At 41.2% G+C, this 22,627-nt stretch overlaps 1 protein-coding gene across 3 annotated transcripts in view; it reads left to right on the top strand.

The window, feature by feature from the left end:
- The window catches only part of CDK6 (cyclin dependent kinase 6), a 224,856-nt gene that overhangs the window by 200,089 nt on the left and 2,140 nt on the right, over positions 1–22,627 (top strand). For all 3 annotated transcript variants that reach the window (XM_059933830.1, XM_059933831.1, XM_059933829.1), the window contains exons 6-7: positions 12,956–13,006; positions 17,075–17,210. In XM_059933830.1, coding sequence (XP_059789813.1) covers positions 12,956–13,006; positions 17,075–17,210 — 187 coding nt within the window. The remainder of the gene's footprint in view (positions 1–12,955; positions 13,007–17,074; positions 17,211–22,627) is intronic.

The following is a 22,627-nucleotide window of genomic DNA, read 5'->3' as shown; positions in this document are numbered from 1 at the left end:
GAGATGCTCACTTAATATTTTAAAACCATCCTCTGAAATAACAAAAACACTTTGTTAAAGATGACTCTTTTTTTTTTTTCCAATTTCCTTTACTATAACTTCTTGTACTGGGTCTCCTGGGTAGGGTGACCAACCATCCTAGTTTGCTTAGGACAAAGAGGTTTTCCTGGATACAAGATTTTTAGTGCTAAAACTGGGACCATCCTGGGCATACTGGGCCATTTGGTCAACCTTTTCATGGGTGCCCTACCCAAATAGCCAGTATTGAGGAACATGGGTGCTAAGATTCGCACTCATGGACCAGCAGCCCTGATACAGGTTTTCCTTCTCTCCCAGGAAGGCACAGTATAAAGAAAGGCTAGGAATTGTGGGACAGGGTGTTTTATTATGTGATATGGTGAGGTTCTAGTTTGCTTAAGTGATGGCTCTGGTTCACATTTCTGCAGAGTGAAGGTAATTGATAAGCCCTGGGCCCAGTAAGTAAGTAAAGCCTGACTAATCAGTCTCTGGCACTGATTTTGTCAGGTGTTCCTGGTAATCTCTGATAATCCGTTCTATGTCTCTACACGCCACCATCACCCTTGCCCCAAATGATCTTACAGCATGTCGTCATTAAAGGTTTTCAATACCAAGCCCAGCTTAAAATATAGTGCGTATTATTACAGCTTGAATTTCCATATGGGAGGAAGAGAGTCATCCAAGCTCTGTGGTTATGTGAAGAGACAGAAGACACCCTTCCCCAGGGCACTGAACCAGAGATGTCTGACTGTTAAAGAAGCTTATTGCCCATGGTGAGAGATGTGATTCCATGGAAGTCCCAGACCCTGGACTTGCCTCAGTTTCCTAGTAATTAGTAATACTAATCCAAATGCTTTTCCCTTGCAACATATCACTTCTTAGGTTTGACTCAGATTTCTTTTTCTGGTTCTCAAACTTTGTTTCAAATGCAAAGTTATTTAGTACTTGCTAGTTGTCTGACTTTAGGGTTAGAGTGGGAATGAAAATGCAATAATATAGTGAGGAACCCAGGCTTTAGAAAGTGCCCACTACATGATCATTTCTTTCCTGCCTTAAGAACTCCCCTGAGCAGCGTGATTAGAGAGTAAGAGATAAGGTAGGCATTGGAAGAGTAATAAACATGTAATTTGGCAAGAAAAATTATCAGAAAGTTTATTAAATGAATACCTGAATCCCAGGCACAGAATGAGACACATCCTGTTTGTTGCTCCTATTGGATCAGAACATGCCTGCCCAGCTTTCTAAAGGTATGAAAGGTATTGTATTTAGTAACATGAAGAAGGAAGTATTGTAGACTGAATGTTTGTGTCCCCCCCCCCGCCCAGAATTCAGACGTTGAAGCCCTAACCCCCAATTTGATGGTGTTTGGAGATGGGGCCTATGGGATTTAATTAGGGTTAGATGAGGTCATGAGGGTGAAGCCATGATGAGATTAGTGCCCTTCTAAGAAGAGACACCAGAGAACTCGCTCTTTCTCTACCATGTGAGTACGCAACAAAGAAGGTGGCCATCTGCAAGCCGGGAAGAGAGTCCTCGTCAGAAATCAATCATGTTGGCACTTTCATTTAGGACTTCTCAGTCTCCAGAGCTGTGAAATAAATTTCTGTCATTTAAGCCACCCAGCCTATGGTATTGCTGTAGCAGCCCAAGTGGACTAAGACAGGAGGAAATAGCACTGGGAGAAGAGGAAGGCAATTCTTTGATTAAATAAGTATATACAAGAAATAATGATTTCTGGCAAATGGTAGATACTCAACATTTGTTGAAGTGATCAGAAATGATTTTTTTTTAATCTTAATGACCACTGAGGCTTCTTGAGTCATATATAAAATTGACTAAATCAGTAAATATATTAATTGGTAAGTTTTGTAATGTTTCAGAAATCTCACGTGGTTTGGTGAGCTCTAGTTTAATTTTAATTGGCAATTCTGAATTGAAAACCATTGGGGTTTTCCTCTCTTTCTCTCTCTCTCTCTTAAGGAAGTTACTCATAGTCCAGTAAATATGAGTCTTCTGTGGAGAAATAAATTATTCACAATTGGTAACAAGTGAAAATTAATTCAGCTATTTACTTTTAAGGAAATTACCAGACTCAGAGTCCCCTGCTATGGACAGATATGGCAGCACTCTCTAACTTGTGTTCATCTGGTCTTTGCTGTAAGTAGCACCTTCCTTCCCTGGTAGAGGTTTTTTTCTGTCAGTCTATGTCTCAGTGACAGAACTTCATCTCAGATTCTTTTTGCCCCAGTCCTTCCCTTTTATTACTTGGACTTCTAATTTTTTTTCTCCTGTGCTCTTTCCCACCAGCCCTTCTTCCTTTCTGGACTGCTTTCCTTCAAGCTCCTCTTTCCCCTCCACACCCTCTTTAATCCCTCACTCTCTGTTTTGCCTTGCTACACTTTCTCTCAACACTTCTCTTTCTTTGTCTTCCAAGGAGCCCTTCCCTGTCCTGCATACTTGGGTAAAGTAAGCCCCTGAGGGCAAAGTTCCTATCCTACATGCCTCTTGCTGCTTCTCTGCTGGTTTTGACAAGACTTTAGATTTAGGGGACTAATTGTCAGACCACCTGGTTTTTAAATACCGATTATTTGCACATATTGTCTAGTGCCGCAGAGCAGGTAAAGCATAAATGGATACAACAATGTAAATCAAATCCAGTTTCAGCTCTGACGGTGTATACATCTATTCATATATATGTATCTGTGCAAACACACATGCTCACACTTGAATTACCCAGAGGTGAACCAAGGAAGCAAATTTGAGACATGAGAGACTGAAGCTTATGGAAAGAAGAGAGAGGAAAGCCTTCTCAACAGAAGGAACAGTAACCATTGAGTATGTATTTAATGAGTGCCAATTATGGACAGAAAATTATGTGCTCTAGATATAGAAGCAAGTAAGGGTTGACCCTGTCCTCAGGGAGCTTCCGATATTGGCTGTAGAGACCAGCAAGTAAGTGAGGGATAGAAGTCGGTTGGCATAGGAGTGGGGAGTGAAGAAGTGAGGTGAACAGATCACGTACATGCAGTATATGGCAAGTAGCCGTGTTGGGGCCTTTTCCTTCTGATTTTAAAACTAACTGATGGTCATAAAATGGTGAGTACAGAATAATAGAAAAATGCAGGAAAAAAAAAAAACCCAAATCACCCATAATCTCACCATCCAGAGGAAATCATAAGATGGTTTTTTAGACTGTCTTTTTTTATCCATACACATTTTTGGGGTTTATTATTTAATCCTAATCTGATAAATCAGGTGTTTGGGGAGATTCAGATCATATTAGTAGATTATTCAGAACTTCCAGAGCACATCTCTCCAAACGGGTACTTGATTGAATATATGGTAGAATAAATGTTTGTCACTGTTCTGTAATACGATGTACTTAAGCCTTTCATATACTTAGGCCTAAAGCAGTTTTCTTAGCAGATTTTTACTGTCCTGAATCTGTAATGTTTGCTTGGAAATATAATTTCTAAACTACTTTTTTTAAAACAGCTTTATTGACATATAATTCACATACCATACAATTCACCAATATAAATTTTACACTTCAATGGTTTTTAGAGTAGTCTATCCAGAGAGTTGTGCAACCATCACCACAGTCAATGTTAGAATATTTTCATCACCCTAAAAAGAAACCCCATGCCCATTAGCAGTCACTCCTCATTTCCCCACAAGGCCCCCGTCCTAGGCAACCACTCATCTACTTTCTGACTCCATAGATTTGCCTCTTCTATATATTGGAATATGTGGATTCCAATAAATGGAATCATACAATGTGGTCTTTTGTGACTGGCTTCTTTTACTTAGCATAATGTTTTCAAGGGTCATCCATGTTGTAGCAGTGCTTCATTCCTTTTTATGACTGAATGATACTCCATGGTATGGCTATACCACATTCTGTTTATCCCTTTATCAGCTGATGGGCATTAGGGTTCATTCTACTTTTTGGTTATTATGAATATGAATATGCTATGTACATTCACGTACAAGTTTTTGTATGGACATATGCTCTCAATACTCTTGGGTATATGTCTGGGTGTACTTAACTACCTTTTTTTGCCTATTTTTTATTTTATATGTTATTTTTATTTTAAAGGAACACATCCAAAACTAAATTAATTATCTTCCAATTTCCTCCTGCCTGTCCCCCACCACCCTCTCCCCACCTTTCTCATTCAGCCTGGCTTTACTGGTAATGCAGACTTCAAGTCATGCTTCTCCTTCCAAGTCCTGTTCAGTCTTTGACCAAGTTCTGATCCCCTCCTGTTCACCATCTTTGCATCCCGGCCCATTTCCTCATCCACCTAGTGCAGGTCCTTGTCATCTCATCCATGGCCTGGCCTTCCCATTGGCATCCCCAGCTCTATCTCCATCCCGGCCAACTGACCCAGTGAACCTCTGTCATATTAATCTTTCTAAAACACTGCTTCTATTTGCTGCTCATTGGAGTCACACAGACCAGCTTAGCCTCTTACTGGGCTGTGTTTCCTCGAATCAGTTACTTTACTTCTCATTGATAAAAGGAGGTTAATCAGACCACCTCCCAACATTCTAGTAAAGATTAAATGATTGCCCTGGGCTTTCGGCTCCCACCAGTCAAATGAGAGAAACTTCTCTACTTCATGACCCTGCATTTGTATATCTTGTCTCCTGTGTGGGCAGGGATCATTATGGTACTATGTATTATAGGTATGTATATTTATTTATAAAGTCATAAATTTGTATTTTAATATAAATTTATAATGAATTTATACTATTATATACATATATAATAATTATTTTATTATAATATAAATTTATAAAATATATATTATAATTTAAATGTATGTTTATTATATATTTTTAAAATTTAGTTACTTTATTTATTTATTTTTGGCTGTGTTGGGTCTTCGTTGCTGTGTGCAGGCTTTTCTCTAGTTGCAGCGAGCAGGGGCTACTCTTCGTTGCAACGCGCGGGCTTCTCATTGTGGTGGCTTCTCTTGTTGCGGAGCATGGACTCTAGGTGCACAGGCTTCAGTAGTTGTGGCACGTGGGCTCAGTAGTTGTGATTCGCGGGCTCTAGAGCACAGGCTCAGTAGTTGTGGCGCATGGGCTTAGCTGTTCCGCGGCATGTGGGATCTTCCCGGACCAGGGCTCAAACCTGTGTCCCCTGCATTGGCGGGCGGATTCTTAACCGCTGTGCCACCAGGGAAGCCCTGTTTATTATATATTAAGACCATACATTATACAATCTAATTTATATTTAATATTTATTTGGGCGGTAGGGGGAAGGATAATCTCCTAGCACCTAATGCAGCCGTTTGTGCTTAGTAGGTGATCACTCAGTTAGTGTTTACAAAGTAAATCAATTAATTGATTTTCTGCTTAATCTGGTTATTTGAATAGGTGATAATTGTAAGGTGATAAATTGACATTTGGGTAATATTTTTCGAAAGGTCATTTTATGAACATGGAAAATTCCTCTACTAATCAAGAAAGATAGCAGCTAAAGCATAGCTGCAGTTCAAATGCAGGTTACAGAGGTGTTCTATAGGGTGAACCATGACTTCCTCGTCTTTTTAGTACAATGAAAGTACTGTAACTAGACAAAATCTTTCATCTTCCATTATGCATGAATCATTTCCTTTCTATGACAGGTATATCAGCATACACGTCTCATCTGCTAGAAAACATACCCCACTTTTAAATGTTGTTTTGCACTATTCATTGAGATTATGAATAATATTTATATGTTCTTTTAGTTGTTTGTTTTAAAAGGCATGAGTCTGAAACTTGGTCCCCTTTGTAATTTGACCCAAGCAAATTCACTTCACTGATAAGACAATGGTGAATGAGTTTTTTTGCTAAGCCTACATTCAGAATCGCCAATTCAAAATGAATTAATCTTTATTGGAAATTTTGACATTCATTCTTTCTTTTCTTTTTTTTTTTTTTTTTTAAGGTTGTTGACCAAATTCTTTTTTTTTTTTTTTTTTTAATTTTTATTTATTTATTTATTTATTTATGGCTGTGTTGGGTCTTCGTTTCTGTGCGAGGGCTTTCTCCAGTTGCGGCAAGCGGGGGCCACTCCTCATTGCGGTGCGCGGGCCTCTCACTATCGCGGCCTCTCTTGTTGCGGAGCACAGGCTCCAGACGCGCAGGCTCAGCAGCTGTGGCTCACGGGCCCAGTTACTCCGCGGCATGTGGGATCCTCCCAGACCAGGGCTCGAACCCGTGTCCCCTGCACCGGCAGGCAGATTCTCAACCACTGCGCCACCAGGGAAGCCCCATTCTTTCTTTTCTTGATGATAAAGGTATAAGAATTCTAACAGGTGTAGCGAATATATACAGTGACGCCAGAGGAAGGACTATTAGGTTTAAGTTTGACTTGAGCACCCACCACACAGTGACAAATGTCCTCTTCCTTTCTTGTTCACCATGTAAAATATTTTACCTTATCATCTGTGTGTAATAGCAGCCAGGAACCAGAAATATCTACCATGTATAAGTGTGAGAAAGTGTGTATATTTAGCTGCCGCATATTATAGGTCTACTACAAACTGGACATTTTACAGATGAAGCGAGCAAGGTTCAAAGAGACTAAATGGCTTTCTAAGGTCGTACAGGGAGAAGTGGCTGAGTAGGGGTTCGGTCACACCCAGGACAGCCTATCACCAAAATCTGTGCCCTCTCCCCAGTCGGCAAGTATCCTGAAACATCAACATGTCGCGGAGCGGGGAATGTTAAGGTTTAACCTCTCACAGATTTAAGAAAGCCTTGGGGAAATCCTTGATTAAAACCCCAAGGTCTACACTTGATTTGGCACAGCAGTGCCTAAGGTGAGATGAGAAGAGAACTGACTCTGCTGTGGTTTGAAATGAATGCAGTTTGCCATTGTATTTTGCAGGAATCTCCCTTTGATTAGGGAAAAAGGAAAAAAAACATATGTATAAATGAAAGTGTATGTGTTTCATAGAGTTTATTTTATCAGCATTAACTATTATCAAGTATAATGGTGAAGAAAGATATTTGAGGAAAATACTTGGAAATAACCTAAAATCCTCTTTCATAAAATCATAGCAATGTTCAGTTTCAGATATTGTCCCCCAAATATTGCTTACCTTGTCAAATAAGTTGCCTTCCAAGGGTAGCATGGCAAAGTCCTTCCAGTAGGCTTCTCTGGAGTTTATGTGGGAATTCATAATAGAAAGAGGCTCAGGGGCATGAGAGACAGAAGGAGGGTTTCTGCAATAGAATGTAAAAGTCCCAGAGAGTGTGGAGAAAATCTTCTGAAGAAAAATGAGGATCATAAGCAAGGGGAAGAGAAAAGAAATGTAGGTATAATATGGGAAATGGATTCGTGAAACTTAGATTCAACAAAGGTCTTTAGCGATAATGTTTGTGTGCTGTTACCCAGCCACTTGGTTAAACTACTGAAAAGTATCTAAATGAAGTGATTACTTGTAGTTTTTGATGTAGTAAAATGCATAAGAGTTACTGACCTTCAGTAATGTTCTGTATAATAAAAGGATTTTTTAACATGTTAATTCAGTAAAGCAATTGCAATCTTCATTTTGCGATGTTTTTGGTAGGAGTAATCTTTCCATTTTATTATTTAACCCCCCCAACCCAAAAATGTGTATATAAGAATTTTTTTAGAAATATAAAAACAGCCTTCAGAGTTACTACCTTCAATAGAATATCTCTGTTGTTAACTGTATTTTTAAATAATTAGTTTAAAAGAATTCCTAAGTATGTCACCTGGGAGGCTTATGTCTAAAAACAGACAAGATAGGATAGCTTTGTGGATTTCTCCCTGCAGTGATTTTTTTCTAAAAATGCATGACGTTTTATCTTTGATGAGCCTCTGTCTCAGGATATATACTAGAGCATTCCTCTTCCATCTTCCATCTCCGTGCAGGACCTCTGTACGTAACATCCTAGGATTTCCAGGAGAGGTAGATTCTTAGGCAGTGGGAAGAAACAGAGTTTAAAGTTATTGTGAACCTTCCTCAGGTTGTCTCTGTCTGGCCATCTCTATCTCAATCTCAGTCTTTCAGTCTTTCTGTGTCTTTTAATCTCCGCCATTTTGCTCCTTCAACCCTCTACTTCCTTCCAGCTCAGCTCTGTGTCTTGGTAATAAAGAACCAGCCAAGTCGGACTCATACATGTGTGTGTTTTAGCCAAATCATCCCTCAATTATACGGTTATTCCAGGCAGTAGAATTAAACTCTCCCTCATCACTAAACCAAAGAATATAATCAAAGATTATGTTCATATTTGTCCACCTAAAATATGCCATAAATTATATGAATTGAAGCCTCTTTGGCTCAGCTAATATGAGGGAGGAAGAATATTCAAAATAACCTCAATGAAAATACCGGTCCTGTGTGTTTCTTCAGTTCATGGTGCACACATACCTGATACAGCCAAGACTTCTTACCAAAGAGCCTTCTTTAAAGATAGAATAAGGTCCTTAGGGTGGTCTCATTCTTACGTCTCCATACTCCACCATAGCACACCCAGGAGTTCATCATGATGAAAGGTTTCGTCTCTCCTCTAAATCCATTGCACCTCTCCATGCTCCTGGTGTTCATAGCATCCACTATCATGAAACCAGCTCATACAAACTATTCCAACTTTTCAGCTGAAAGCTGAGTAGATGGTTCTAAGAGTTTGATCAGATTCATGACCAACCTCTTGGTCAGCTGAGAGTACCAGCTCCAGTTAGGCCTGTTGCCCCTTCACGTGACCCATTTCTCTTGTCTTGTGACAAGATCCATCCAAAGATCCATTTTATAGGAGCTAGCTGCATGCAGTCAGGGTTCAGTAGCTCTTTATAACTCAAGCCAACCCACATTTGCTGCAAAGACAAGTTAATAGACCCCAGAGTTGCATACCAAGTCTTCCTAAGGTGGCAAAAGGCAATCTGAGCTCTACACCGAATTGCAGGCTCTGAGTTTCTAGTATCCCCTAGCAGGTTTTGCTGAGTGTTCACAGAAGAGTGGTTATGATTCAGACCTTCTGCTTGCTGCCCTCATTAAAGGAACCAAACTGATGGGCCAGTCCTAACTCAGGGATGGCAGGCACATTTCATTTTGTGGGCCAAGTCCAACCAATAGAGATACGACTTCAGGCTCTTGCAGTATGGTAGACCACATGACTTGCAAGTCCTCTGCTAAAACATGTAGCAAATGTAAGATAAAATAGAGCAAACTTAAATGCACAGCAGAACTAGCAAAAAAGTTAGAATATTGCCAAGGGACAAAGACAAGAAAAGAGCTCAAAACCGAAACAGTAGGGACATGAGCCACTGCTGCAGCTGAGATTCAGGCTGGGGTCTCAGTGCCCACCCCAGGAAAGAGATGTTCTTACGCCTTTGCCTGGACAAGTTAGTCTGCTTTGTTTGTTTCCCGATAGCCATGCCAACATATTTATTTTAAACTGCTCCATAATCCTCACAAGTAATTTCACTCATGCTTCTGTGGATACCAGTCTTCTTCATGAAGAGTGAGGGGCTTGGCGTGTTTACATAGCGACTTAACCAGCTCAGCAGATTAAACTGATGCTCTCTGTTCCCTCTGTGCTTACTGACCTGGCACACTCACCACTCCAGCCATTTGAGATACTTGCTTAACAAGAAAGGGTCATTTGTGTTTGTTCCCAAACCTCATAATGCCGGCTATATTTAGTTTTATAATTTCATACTTTATTTTATTTTTAATTTTTTTAAATTTATTTTTGGCTGCGTTGGGTCTTCGTTGCTGTGCGCAGGCTTTCTCTAGTTGCGGCGAGCGGGGGCTACTCTTCATTGTGGTGGCTTCTCTTGTTGTGGAGCATGGGCTCTAGGTGCACGGGCTTCAGTAGTTGTGGCACGTGGGCTCAGTAGTTGCGGGCCCTAGAGCGCAGGCTCAGTAGTTGTGGTGCACGGGCTTAGTCGCTCCGCGGCTTGTGGGATCTTCCCAGACCAGGGATTGAACCCACGTCCCCTGCATTGGCAGGCGGATTCTTAACCACCGCACCACCAGGGAAGTCCCAATAATTTCATACTTTAACATTAAGAAAAATAGATGAGTGTGAAGAGAAAAAGAACTGTTGATTCTTTGCAACCCGAGTTTTACTATGCTTTGGAAGGAATTTTAAAATGGTGCATCAATTAAGATGTGTGAGCTAAACAGCTATAAAAGATTGGGCTGTAGGAAGATTTAAAGATCTGGAAGGGCCATCATCAGTTAGTTTGTGGAGAGACTAGAGAGCCTCAATCTGGTGAATTGCTTTGTTCCTTGTTAAAGTAGAGAAAGACTTTAAAGACATTTAGACACTTGCAAAGCCATCTGAATAAGAATCCCATAGGCACCCGCTTATGAGACACCAGGTTCTCTACAGAGTGCTCTTCACAGGGTCCCTGTGCTACTTCACCCCAGAGGCTCAGCTAAAGTGACTGTCTGTGATTGCAGAGAACATTAGTAACCAAAATAAAAGTATTACGACATAATAATGAAGCATACAGGCTTTGGGGCAAGGCAGACCTGGCTTGAATTTTAAGTCTGCAACTTGTTATGTGTCCTTAGGTAAGTCATGAAACTTCTCCAATCCTCAGTTTCCTCATCAGAAAATAGGGATGATAATAATACTACCTTGCTCCTGGAGTTTTTGTGAGAATTAAATGATATAATGTTTGGGGAGCATGTGGCACTATGTCAGGTATAACACCAGTGCCCTATAAATAATAGCTGTTAAGATTCCATTGTTTAACTTTTGTAAAACTTTCGCTTCTCACCTTGCTATCTTTCAAGACCTGTCTAGATGTCTTTTAGAATCCAACTCCATAATTCTTTATTAATTTGGCTACGTTAGTGATGTCTGTATTAGTTTGCTAGGGTTTGCCATAACAAAATACCAAAGACTAAGTGGCTTAAACAACAGAAATTTGTTTTCTCACAGTTCTGGAGGCTGGAAGCCCAAGATCAAGGTGTCAGCCGGTTTGGTTTCTTCTGAGTTCTCTCTCCTTGGCTCACCTCCCTGCTGTGTCCTCACGTGATCATTTCTCTGTGTGCACGCATGCCTCTGGTTTGGATTGGGTTAGGACCTACCCTAATGGCCTCATTTGAACTTACCCATCACTTTAAAGGCCCTCATTCTGAGGCATTGGGGTTGGGCTTCAATGTGAATTGGAGGCACGGGGCGGGGGGACACAATCCAACCATAACATTTACACAAGTAAATTATTTTCCACTTCATTTGAAAATAACCACCTTCAAGAATCATGGCCTGAATAGAAAGTATGGTTCAGTGTCTCCTAGCCACTGAAATGCCATGACTTTTTAGGAGTCTCCATATATAACGTATATAGCAAGTTCATTTATTGTGTGTAAAAAATATTTAAGAGGTCTGGTTTAAGGCTTTATAAATTGATATATAATATTTCTAAAACATGATCTCTGATAATAGGCTGCACATATTTTTTAAAACACATTATTGTTGAAAAATACTTTTTTATGTCATTTGTTGAGCGAGGAGTTAGGGAACATTTACATGTGTACCATGGGTATATGTAAAATCAAATAAGATATGTATTCACTGAGCACCTGTTCAGGTAAAGCACTAAGCCAAAGGTTAGGGGCAAACCTAGAACACTCCCTGCTCTCTACTTAAGAAAATGCCAGAAATGTCACCAAGTGAGTTCATTTAATTGTCAGTTAAATGCTCAGTATAGATAATGAGTCTTGTGTGTTCACAATTGCCTCTGAAGCCCAGAGTTAGGATTTTGAACTTGTGATGGTTAGCTACCATAATATCGGGAGAAAGGGAAGTGGTATAATCAGAAAAATAAACCCATAGGTAGCTCACTGCAGCATTAAGGACAAGTGGAAGGAGAGAGACCTGTGAGGAAGTACTGTGATAGCAGAGTGGTTTTGTTTTTTTTTTTAATAAGTTTAAGCTAACTTTTATTTGTTTATTTATTTATTTATTTATTTATTTATTTATTTTTGGCTGTGTTGGGTCTTCGTTTCTGTCCGAGGGCTTTCTCCAGTTACGGCAAGCGGGGGCCACTCTTCATCGCGGTGCGCGGGCCTCTCACTGTCGCGGGCTCTCTTGTTGCGGAGCACAGGCTCCAGACGCGCAGGCTCAGTAGTTGTGGCTCACGGGCCCAGCTGCTCCGCGGCATGTGGGATCCTCCCAGACCAGGGCTCGAACCCGTGTCCCCTGCATTGGCAGGCAGACTCTCAACCACTGCGCCACCAGGGAAGCCCCAGAGTGGTATTAAGAAAGGGTGCTCTGTCAGAAAACAAACTTATGGTTACCAAAGGCGAAAGGGAGGGGAGGGGTAAATGAGGAGTATGAGATTAACAGATACAAACCAGTATACGTAAAATAGATAAGCAACAAGACCTACTGTGTAGCACAGGGAACTATATTTAATATCTTCTAATAACCTATAATGGAAAAGAATCTAAATATATGTGTATATATATACATATATGTGTATATATATAGTTGAATCACTTTGCTGTATACTTGAAACTAATACAATATTGTAAATCAACTATATTTCAATTAAAAAAAGGAAGGGTGCTCTGAGAAGGATCTGACCAAGGATAATATCAAAGAATTCCACATACCTCTGGTTTGAGCCTATGATAGTGATGTGTTCCAGCCTACCACAAAGTTAAGTAGAACTTTGAAGCCAGGGCCTGTATATGATGGTGGCAGTGTTGTTACAATGACTGAGAATAGGTTACCCAGGATTATCAAGTATGGGAGTCAGGCACCGCCAGTTATTCATAAGAGATCTTACCGTAAGGGGAATGCAAGAGAAACCTTCATTTACCAAAGGTTACTTCTTCCCCACACATAGAATATTTTGATTCCTGTTAAATAATGATCAAGACAAGTATGATTGAAATGTAACCAGAGAAAATTCCTTGTTTAATTTGTATCTTTATTCTTTCAGGCCGCTTTTTCGTGGAAGTTCAGATGTCGATCAACTAGGAAAAATCTTGGAGTGAGTATTAACTGTAATTTTACATCTGTGTCTGTAGCGTTAAAACATTACAGTGACCTTCCTCTGACGTTCATATAATATGTTTATCTCTTGTCTTTCCTACCCCAAGCTGCTGCTGCTGCAGACAATGTTACTGTTTGTGTGGTGAGTGGGGACATGGTAGACGTCTGCTGTTTTGTGCAGAGCCCATCATGCCTTGTGGCCTGATTGCTCTGCTCTGGAAGCTTTTATGTTGCTCGTGTGGATCTTTTGACAGCTGCCCTTCCTCTGCTTGGCTGAGCTCCAGTTCTTTAAGTTCAGCTGTGTTGTCTGCTTGGGGTCATTTCAGATGCTTCCACTCAGAGGTGGGGCGCTCAGTGACCAGGTAACCCATCCTTACCCACTGGGCTTCCCGTCCCCATTGAGTATCCTGTAGTCATCCAGGTTGGTTTTACATTGTTTTGTTTTGTCTTCCTGGGCAAAGGATGGTATGCTACACAATCCATTTTTCTTTGGAACACTGAAAAAGGAGATGAGAATCCTAGGTTTCAATCCTATGCCTGTGGCTAAATAACTGTGCAGTCTTGAAAAAGTCATTTAAAACACCATGTAGAAGACTTACACAGCGCCTTGTACATAGTAAATGCTTTAAAAAAATGTTAGCTATTATTATAATTCATCATTAATTGTTTAACCTTTTTGTTCCTTAACTTCTTCGCCTGAGAAATGAAACTTTAAGGCTTTCTTGTGCTCGAATTCTTTGGTTCCAGTTGTCTGTGACGTAGCTCCTTGATGATTTTCAGAGTTCCATTAGCGTACATGTTTGTGCATGTGAGAGTATGGACGCTTTCATGTGTCTAGAATGGGAAGAAGAGGCTTTTCTTCTCACAGAGCATGCAGTACAGCAACCTTTTGGGATCTGTGTGGTTGCCAAGCCCCATCAGGATTCGGGTGGAGTAGGAAGAAAGTGGGAGTTCTAGAACCAAAAATAGCCCTGATCATTGCTCTGTACCATTTTATAGGCATCCTAGTAATTTTTATGATATTTGCAGCCTGTAAAACTGATGAAAAGTCCCCCTAAAGAAAAGCATTATATTTTAACACTATTTTCTCATGCATAACTGCTTAAAACAGTCGGAATAAACCCGGAACCTGAGTTTGTTCTTTCAGTGACTGGAAGCAGCTCCAATAGGCTTCTGTTAGTGCCAGAGTCACTGCTGAGTCAGAACCCAGTGGCTTTAGGGCCTGAAAAACATTTGCTAGTTTTATTGTCTGGGGGCTTCCTGGGTCCAGGGCGGTTGCCACGACGGCTGCTCCTGCCATTGCTACTGTCCGCTCTGTAAGATGGACGAATTCAGGACTAAACTTGCACATTACTCTCTGCTTCTGGGTGTCACGTTCTTTGATCATTCAGTGATGAACTCCCATCTGTTCTTCCCTATCCCTGTTGAATCTATTTTATGTGCACGTGATTGTGAAGAGGGAACTGTGAAAGTCAGGCATACCAGTGACTCTCTTGTTAAAAGTAAGAACAACCTTGACTGAAACCAGCTTGCCGGACACTGAACGTCCTTCACCTGCTTTTCCTTGCTGACTCCACCTGGGCGTTCTGTCCACCTCTAGCACCGACGTCTTCAATCTCGTTAACACTGCTGGTGCCCCTTAGTACGTGAAGCCAGTGGGATGGACCAGAAGGAACCTTTGACGAACACGTTTGACTTGCTTCCAAGGGAAAGCCATTTCCACTTTTGGCAAAGGCCTAAGATCCCAGGTTGCCAGCAGAAAAGAAGCCATAAAGTTTGATATGTTTTGTGCCTTTAGATTTTACTTCTTGGTTTCTGGCATTGTTTCATTAAAATTATATTCTGTTTCCTCTGAATGTATTCATTGCTTTGGCAGAGAGAAGAGGGACAACGCTGCACCCTAGTGTCACTTCTGAAGTACTTGAAAAATGATTTCTGTCTCAGCCGTCACTGCCATTTATAGGTTTTGTGCTTTGTCAGTCTTTCCAGTACAAATGTCAACTTTTAAGGCTTATATTCAGCTTTGTCCAAATACTGAAATTTGATGCAAGCCCTTTTTAACGGACCTATCAGAATTTCACAACACTCATATATAGGCCATAAACGTTCACACTGGGTATTAAACTGAATATTTTTTAAAAGAAAGCCATATTCACATTCTCTTAAGGGAAAAACTGTTTCTGTGTTTCGGAAGATTTATACTTTCAAAGAACAGTAAGTACTTTGAAAGTGAAACTGAATGCTTTTAGCCTGTGACATTTTAGAGCATTTTTAAGAGCAGAGTCATAGTTAAATGGAAACAAAATACTGGATTTGGAATACGTTCGCTCCAGGCTCTGGGCTGAACTATGTGTGAATTTGGCAGTTCATTTTATTCCTCATCCTCAGTTTCCCCATCTATATAATAGAAATAATAATACCTGACCTACGTGTCTCAGGAGGTGGTAGATTTAAGAACACTTTTATAAGTTATTTATATAAACAGATATGTATATGTATGTATGTATACATCACACATATACATACAGGGACACTGTTTTTCTGAGAGCTTTTGGCATTCAGCTGCCCACATTGCCAGATTTAACTCAATATAAATATATTCAAAACTGCAAATAAAAAAGATTTTAAACTTGTACTACGAGTTGTTATAATCGATTTCTAGGTGACTGGTGATGATATGCAAAAATATTGATATAAAAATGGCTAAAAGGCCAAAAATGACTGAAAGACAATTTTTTGAAGTTATTTAGTAAGCATTCTTCTGTTCTTCCTCTGCCTGTCCCATTCTATCCAAACACACACACTTTTTTTTTTAATAATAAATGGTAATGTTTTTGTTTTCTCTTTTTATTCTTATTCTAGATCTTGCTGTTAAACAAATTAGTATGTTGCTCAAGTTGTCATTTCCATTCATCTGTCCCGTAAACATGTCCATGAGTCTGTTTTTATCTACCTCAATAACCTGGCTCTCCCCACATGTCTGACAGAGGTAGGATTACTGTGTCTTTCCCCAGACACCCAGTGATAGGTGTCTGCTCTTCCCAGGTGAGGTCTGTTACCTCGGCTCTGTTGGGGTGAGGGAAGGGGAACAAAGCCCTACAGAGATCTTGTGACATTTACCACCATGTGTTCTGCACCCTGGAGGACTTGTTCAGGAGGACATCCCCTGGGCCTTAGTCCCAGCGAGTGCAGGCCAAGAAGACGACGATGCAGGCCAGCACCTTTTCTAACTGTAGTCAAAAGAGTTTGCTCAGTATTTGAATAGTCATATAGTCTGTCCATTAAACAGCCTGTGCTGTTTTTGTATCACTTGATGCTCTCTCTACCTTTCTGATCCCAGGATGGTTTTCAGGGGGAACATAAATGATACTGTTTTTATTAATTGTTTGCTCACTTTGTAATAGCATAAAATGTTATATAAAATATGTAAATTAAATTATGTAAGTTAAATTTGATATTAAATTATAAAATGGTATTGCATAACATAGGACTAACATACCTTTTAGCCCCATTTTTTTGGTCTGGTTCCGATTTATGTAATTACTGTGTGGGGAATTATTCTTTAACCAAAAATGCAACCAAATTTATGTGTAAACAAATCATGTTAGATGAGTATCATAAAGGCATGTCAGTACAGGAGTGTTCGATCAGAATACGAAAAGCACTCCTGGGCATAAAGGAAAATATGATATACCCATGCGGGTCTCCTTTGAATATATAGGTCCTGCTCTGTCAGTATTTCAGGGCTTATTGGTAATACAGTAGTTTCCAGTTCTGCATGATCTCTTACATTTTGTCTTCCGCCAGAGTAATCTCTTATCTCTCCCCAGTGGTTTTTACAGTTCTCCTGTGAGATTACCCTATTGCAGTACCTGATTACCCTGCCATGGTCACCGTATTGCAGTAGGACAGAGAGAAATGAGAGTCCCAGTCATACAAGTGATGAACTCCTGAGGCTCTGTGTCCCCCATGCCTGCCCCTTGGGCTTTACCTTCTTCTAGAATTGGTGGAGAAATAGCTTCAGCACAGTAGCTAATGCTTACGTTCACCTGTGGTTCTTTTGCAGCGTAATTGGACTCCCGGGAGAAGAGGACTGGCCTAGAGATGTCGCCCTCCCCAGGCAGGCTTTTCACTCAAAATCTCCTCAACCAATTGAGAAGTTTGTAACAGATATTGATGAACAAGGCAAAGACCTACTTCTGGTAAGTTCACATGATGCAGAGTTGGTCTGCACTGTGCTCGTGAGAGACTTGCCTTGTCCACACTGGGCGCTGGGCACAGTGTCAGTTCAACATCATGTGCCACAACCACACGGGGCAGAGGCCACAGTCTCTCTGCAGCTTTCATTTCCAGCCCTATAGCAGCTAGTGGCTTTTGATTCTGCAATGTCTTCAGGTCCTATAGAAAGAGAAAGAGGGACTTCCCTGGTGGTGCAGTGGTTAAGAATCTGCCTGCCAGTGCAGGGGATACGGGTTCGAGCCCTGGTCCGGGAGGATCCCACATGCCGCAGAGCAATGAAGCCCGTGCGCCACAACTACTGAGCCTGCGCTCTAGAGCCCACGAGCCACAACTGCTGAGCCCGTGCGCCACAACTACTGAAGCCTGCGCTCTAGAGCTTGTGAGCCACAACTACTGAGCCCGCGTGCTGCAACTACTGAAGCCCGCACGCTTAGAGCCCGTGCTCCACAACAAGAGAAGCCACTGCAATGAGAAGCCCGTGCACTGCAACAAAGAGTAGCCTGCACTCGCCACAACCAGAGAAAGCCCGCATGCAGCAACGAAGACCCAACACAGCCAAAAAATAAATAAATAAATAAATACTATGTATCAATAAATGCAGTCAAAATTTGAAAAAAAAAAAGAAAGATTCTGATCCACACCCTTTCAGTCTGCCATCTTCGAATGTTCTTTTGAATGCAGCCTTAGAATCCTCTGGGTTCGTCTAAACACATGCTTCTTTAGAAGTAAATATTATGTTTCCTTGTTTACGCTTTCATGCTACTTTAAGCAGCTTGTTTGGCATTTTAATGTGTCTTTTCTTAAACAGGCACATCTTTAGGAAGATGTTTTTCCAAAGGAACTGGATAGCAATACTCCTTTAGTTATTGATTTATTTAATAAGTATTGAACGTGCCCTGACATATAAAATGCCTCACTGAAAATAAAGACTTCTGTGCCCTGTTTGAGAGTCAAACTCATAATACTTGGCTTTGAACATAATTCTTTGTATTTGGAGACCAAAACAATAAGTAGAAGAAAGTACCTATGGGGCTACTCTTGGTGTTTGGAACCCAATGAGTAGTAATGAGTGTATCCTTTACCAGCTGAATTAACAACCTTTGATATCTAGGCAAGAAAGTGCTCCTAGACTCAGAAGCTTACTCCCATTCTGTCAGTATACTATGAATTTTAGATATAGACCTAAGAGTCTATAGGTCCTAGTAGACATGTTATGTATGCTTCAGCTCTGTGTGGACACAGCCATTGATCGGCATGTCTGCAGAGCCAAGGATTTTCCCAGTGAAAGCCCTAACTCCATCTTCAGCTGATGGTGGCTTATTTTCTGATGCTTAGGCAAAAGTTCCCTCCACTGCCAAATTATAGACAAGGACAGCTCTATTCCTCCCCACTGTTGATTTGTAAGACACTCACTAGTGTGGCCTGGAAATGGAAAGCCATCCAGAGTGTAAATGCTCTGTCTCTGTCCTGTGCATCACATGCTCTTAGCAACTCTGCTTTTCTCTGCCCTTTTCTCCGCCTCAGTGCTTCTTTTCAGTCCTACTGTCTGCTCCCCTAACTTTAGCTGGTCCCTTGACTATCAGAACTTCAACTAATTCACAGATCCTTTCAGCTCTAATCCCACTGCTAGCATTTGCCCTCTCACTGTTTCCTATATCAGATTCCTACAAGGAGGAACCTGGCTGCCATACCTCACCCTTTTTTGCCAAACCGTGATAAGGGTTGCTACCTACGGCCAGGCTGTACTCCTGGCCCAATCAGCTATGCCAGGAGAGGGTGAGAACCGCGTGTTATAAAATATAGCCACGATAGGATTTCCTTTTCAGCAGGAGCTTTGAATGAAATGTTCCTCTTAGTAGAGGATTCTGGACAGACCGTGACAGTGATGAACAACTTTGGTAGTGAAGTAGCCCAGTCCTTCAGCTAATGGAACATCCAAAGACAACCCAAAAGATCTCCTGGCTCCAACATTATTAGGAATCACCAAGAAGAACTTAAAATGTAAAGATAACAGACAATGCCATGTGTTCATTCAGGGTCCCCCACTAGAGGTGGTGGCTTCCAAAGTCGGACCACACACTAGTGCTAATCTGAAGAAGTAGCAGGAGACAAAAAAGAAAAAGGAGCAAAGAAACCTACCAAAGAGAGAAGAAAGTAGGTAGACAAGGAATGGCAGCAGAGATTAGAAAAAGGAGAGGAATAAAAAGCAGAGCCAGTAACATCATGACCAGGTAAAACTTAAGCATGGAGCATAATATCCACAGGCATGCAGGGAAAGGACAGTCCAAGACCTTAAACCTCAGCACTCTCTGAAAGCTCTCACTGTTTCATCCTAGAGGGACACAAGCTAGAACTCTAAAGCAGAGAAGGCAGGCCATTCGGTACAAGAGAGGCAGCTGAGATCCCAAAAGTAACTGTTGCCGCTATTGAAAATTTTTTACTAAGGAAGAAAAGTAAAGAGTATTTTAGAAAGTTGTTTTATTTAAGAAACAATTAACATTTAAAAGTTTAGCACTTTTAAGAGTTATCCTTCATTTTAATCTGAAAAAACAGTTGACTTTATAGAATGCCTCAATCTTTCACATATGGATGTACATACATCAACATCTATAAATGCTCTTATGTAGATATATAAGTAGTGTGCAGTAACAAGACAATTCAGGGGAAGAATTATTTTTAGCAGGCAAAACCTACATATCTTTATAAGTTTTGTACCCTTCATCATGATTAACTTGGGAGGCTGGGTACTTACTCCAAATATGATGCTCTTGCTGAAAAACGTTTGGGAGTTCTTGCTATCTAACTGCTTTCAGAGCCTGAGGTACGTTTTTTTTTTTTTTTGGTCCTTGTATTAGTCCGTTTTTCTTTTGTTTCTTTTTTATTTTAATTATTTATTTATTTATGGCTGTGTTGGGTCTTCGTTTCTGTGCGAGGGCTTTCTCCAGTTGCGGCAAGCGGGGGCCACTCTTCATCGCGGTGCGCGGGCCTCTCACTATCGCGGCCTCTCTTGTTGCGGAGCACAGGCTCCAGACACGCAGGCTCAGCAATTGTGGCTCACGGACCTAGTCGCTCCGCGGCATGTGGGATCTTCCCAGACCAGGGCTCGAACCCGTGCCCCCTGTATTGGCAGGCAGATTCTCAACCACTGCGCCACCAGGGAAGTCCCATATTAGTCCGTTTTTGATGCATAACAAACAACAAAAAAAAAAAGTCTCACTAGCATACAGCAATAAGCCTTTGTTTCTTGCTCATGTGTCTTCACATTGGCAGAGACAGCTCTTTGAGTCATCTAGAGCAACTCTGCTTCAGCCGGTGGGTCAAGTACTGGTCTTCTCCATTTGTCTCATTCTGGGGCCCAGGCCCGAGGGCCTTTGGCTCCCTGCGGCATGTTTTTCTCATCCTAGAAGGTAGGTGCTCCCAGAAGGGCAAGCAGAAACCTACGATGCCCCTGAAGGCCTAGGCTTGGAAGAGATACCCTGCCATTTCTGTCCACGTTCCATTGGCCAAAGGAAGTTACATGGCCAACTTTAATAGAAGAACGAATACTCCTCCCATGGAGAGGGGGAAGGAAAGAAAAGGAATATGTGTTAGAAAATGATCCAGTCCACTGTAGTAGTCAACTCTTGACTAGGTGGTAATTCAAAAGCTCATTTTTTAAGGCAGTTATTTGGCAAGCAAATTATTTTTTTTTGCAGAAACAATATTATTATGCAAGATTTTAAAATTAGTTCTTAAAATAGCCAATTGTTCTACTGACATAGAGCAATAATAGGATTCAACCATCTTTTCTAACAATGTTTATAGGACAAAATGTATTACAACCTCCAACTTGAGATTCTCACACACCTCCCACCTTAAGCTAAAGATTTCTCCTTTTCTCTACCCTCTTCCCAGCCCTAAGCCATCCATGTAGTGTGGGAACAGGGCTTCCTCTCAGATAATCCTCTAGGGACTTGTCTCTCTATCTTGGACATATTTCTACAACTTTTTTTTTCTTTTTCCTATGTCCTGGGAATTAAACTGGCTGCTTCCTTTTCTAATGCCACTACATAATTTTTTCCTTCTTGGACTCTGGGAAGAAAAAACTCAAGCTCAAGAATTTTGCCCCTGCTTTCCTGTCCTTTGGGAATTCAGCCCTTGCAAAGCTTTTCTCAAGATGTTTATTGCTATTAGAGACAGTAGAACCATTCTAGGAACAATCTCCTTCCTCTGCTTGTCGTTTGGGTCTTTGATTTTCAGAAGACGCTATGCGCAGGTTGGCGTCCATGGACCGGTAGGGAGCTCAGGATGAATAACATTTCAGGGGACCCAACAGTTCACCTGAAGTTAAGTGTAGAATTTTCTGTTTGTATGTGTTTTTCTAGCTCAGTTGCATTCAGCACAGTTTTAGAGGAGTCCCTAATCCACTCAGGACCTAAGACTGTGAGATACTTAAGCGCAGAAACCCAGATTAAATGGAAGAGGTCTACATAACCATGATAATGTTAAGTCTAGATTACACAGAGGACTGAAATCAAGAGAAATTTCAGATCCCCAGCCCACTTCAGTAGACACAGCATCACAAGGATGGAGAGGCTGGTATAGCTTCTCTGCTACATGTGAGCTCCTGGGGCAGAGGGCGGGGGGAGACATTACTCACCGTTAGTGCTTGCCACCTGCTAGGCATGCTGGAGGAGTTGGTGGAAGGAGAGGAGGAGGATTTGAAGAACGAGATTACCTGGGGTTGGAGTGGAAATGGCACTGAATTAGGGAAACGTTGTGACTGATTATGTATCAACAGCTTGGGAATGCAGATTGCTGCTCCAGAGTTCACCTTACCCTCCTTTCACCTTCTACCTGCACTTGAGTCAACGCCTGGAACAGAGTTTAGTGACTTGACTTGAATCTGATGGTCTCCTTGTAGGGCTGCTGCTAGCCCATATGGCACCTTGACATGGATTAGAAGGAAGGCATCTCTTTCTCTGGGTGGCGCAGCCCTGGGGCAGTGGATCGGGATGATTACGGTCTAGGCTTTAGCCCTTACTTGTTGCCTCCTCCACTGGCCCTGGGTTCAGTAATTATCCTTTACACCTGAACAAGACAACCCCCTTCCATTCCCTGCTCATTGATAAAATCAGGGTAAAAAATTAGGGTGAAGATTCCGACTATAGCACTAAGTTTGCTAGCATCAGAAAAATCACTACCCTAAATAAAGTTATTTGCATGCTGTAATAATAATATGATTGGGTTGGAGAGAAATCCTGGGTGGGTAACAGTCCACAGGCAACCCAAAAGGTGTTGCCTTTTCCTGAGCAGACATATATGAGTACTGTCTACATTGTATTTAGTGTCCCTTGAAGTAGATATTCACTCTCATTAGAGATACATGTAATATGTGGCA

This window comes from Balaenoptera ricei, chromosome 9 (genome assembly GCF_028023285.1).
Source record: "Balaenoptera ricei isolate mBalRic1 chromosome 9, mBalRic1.hap2, whole genome shotgun sequence".
Taxonomy (NCBI): domain Eukaryota; kingdom Metazoa; phylum Chordata; class Mammalia; order Artiodactyla; family Balaenopteridae; genus Balaenoptera; species Balaenoptera ricei.
Note: the sequence above shows the minus strand (reverse complement) of the source record. Positions and strands in the feature narration are given on the sequence as shown.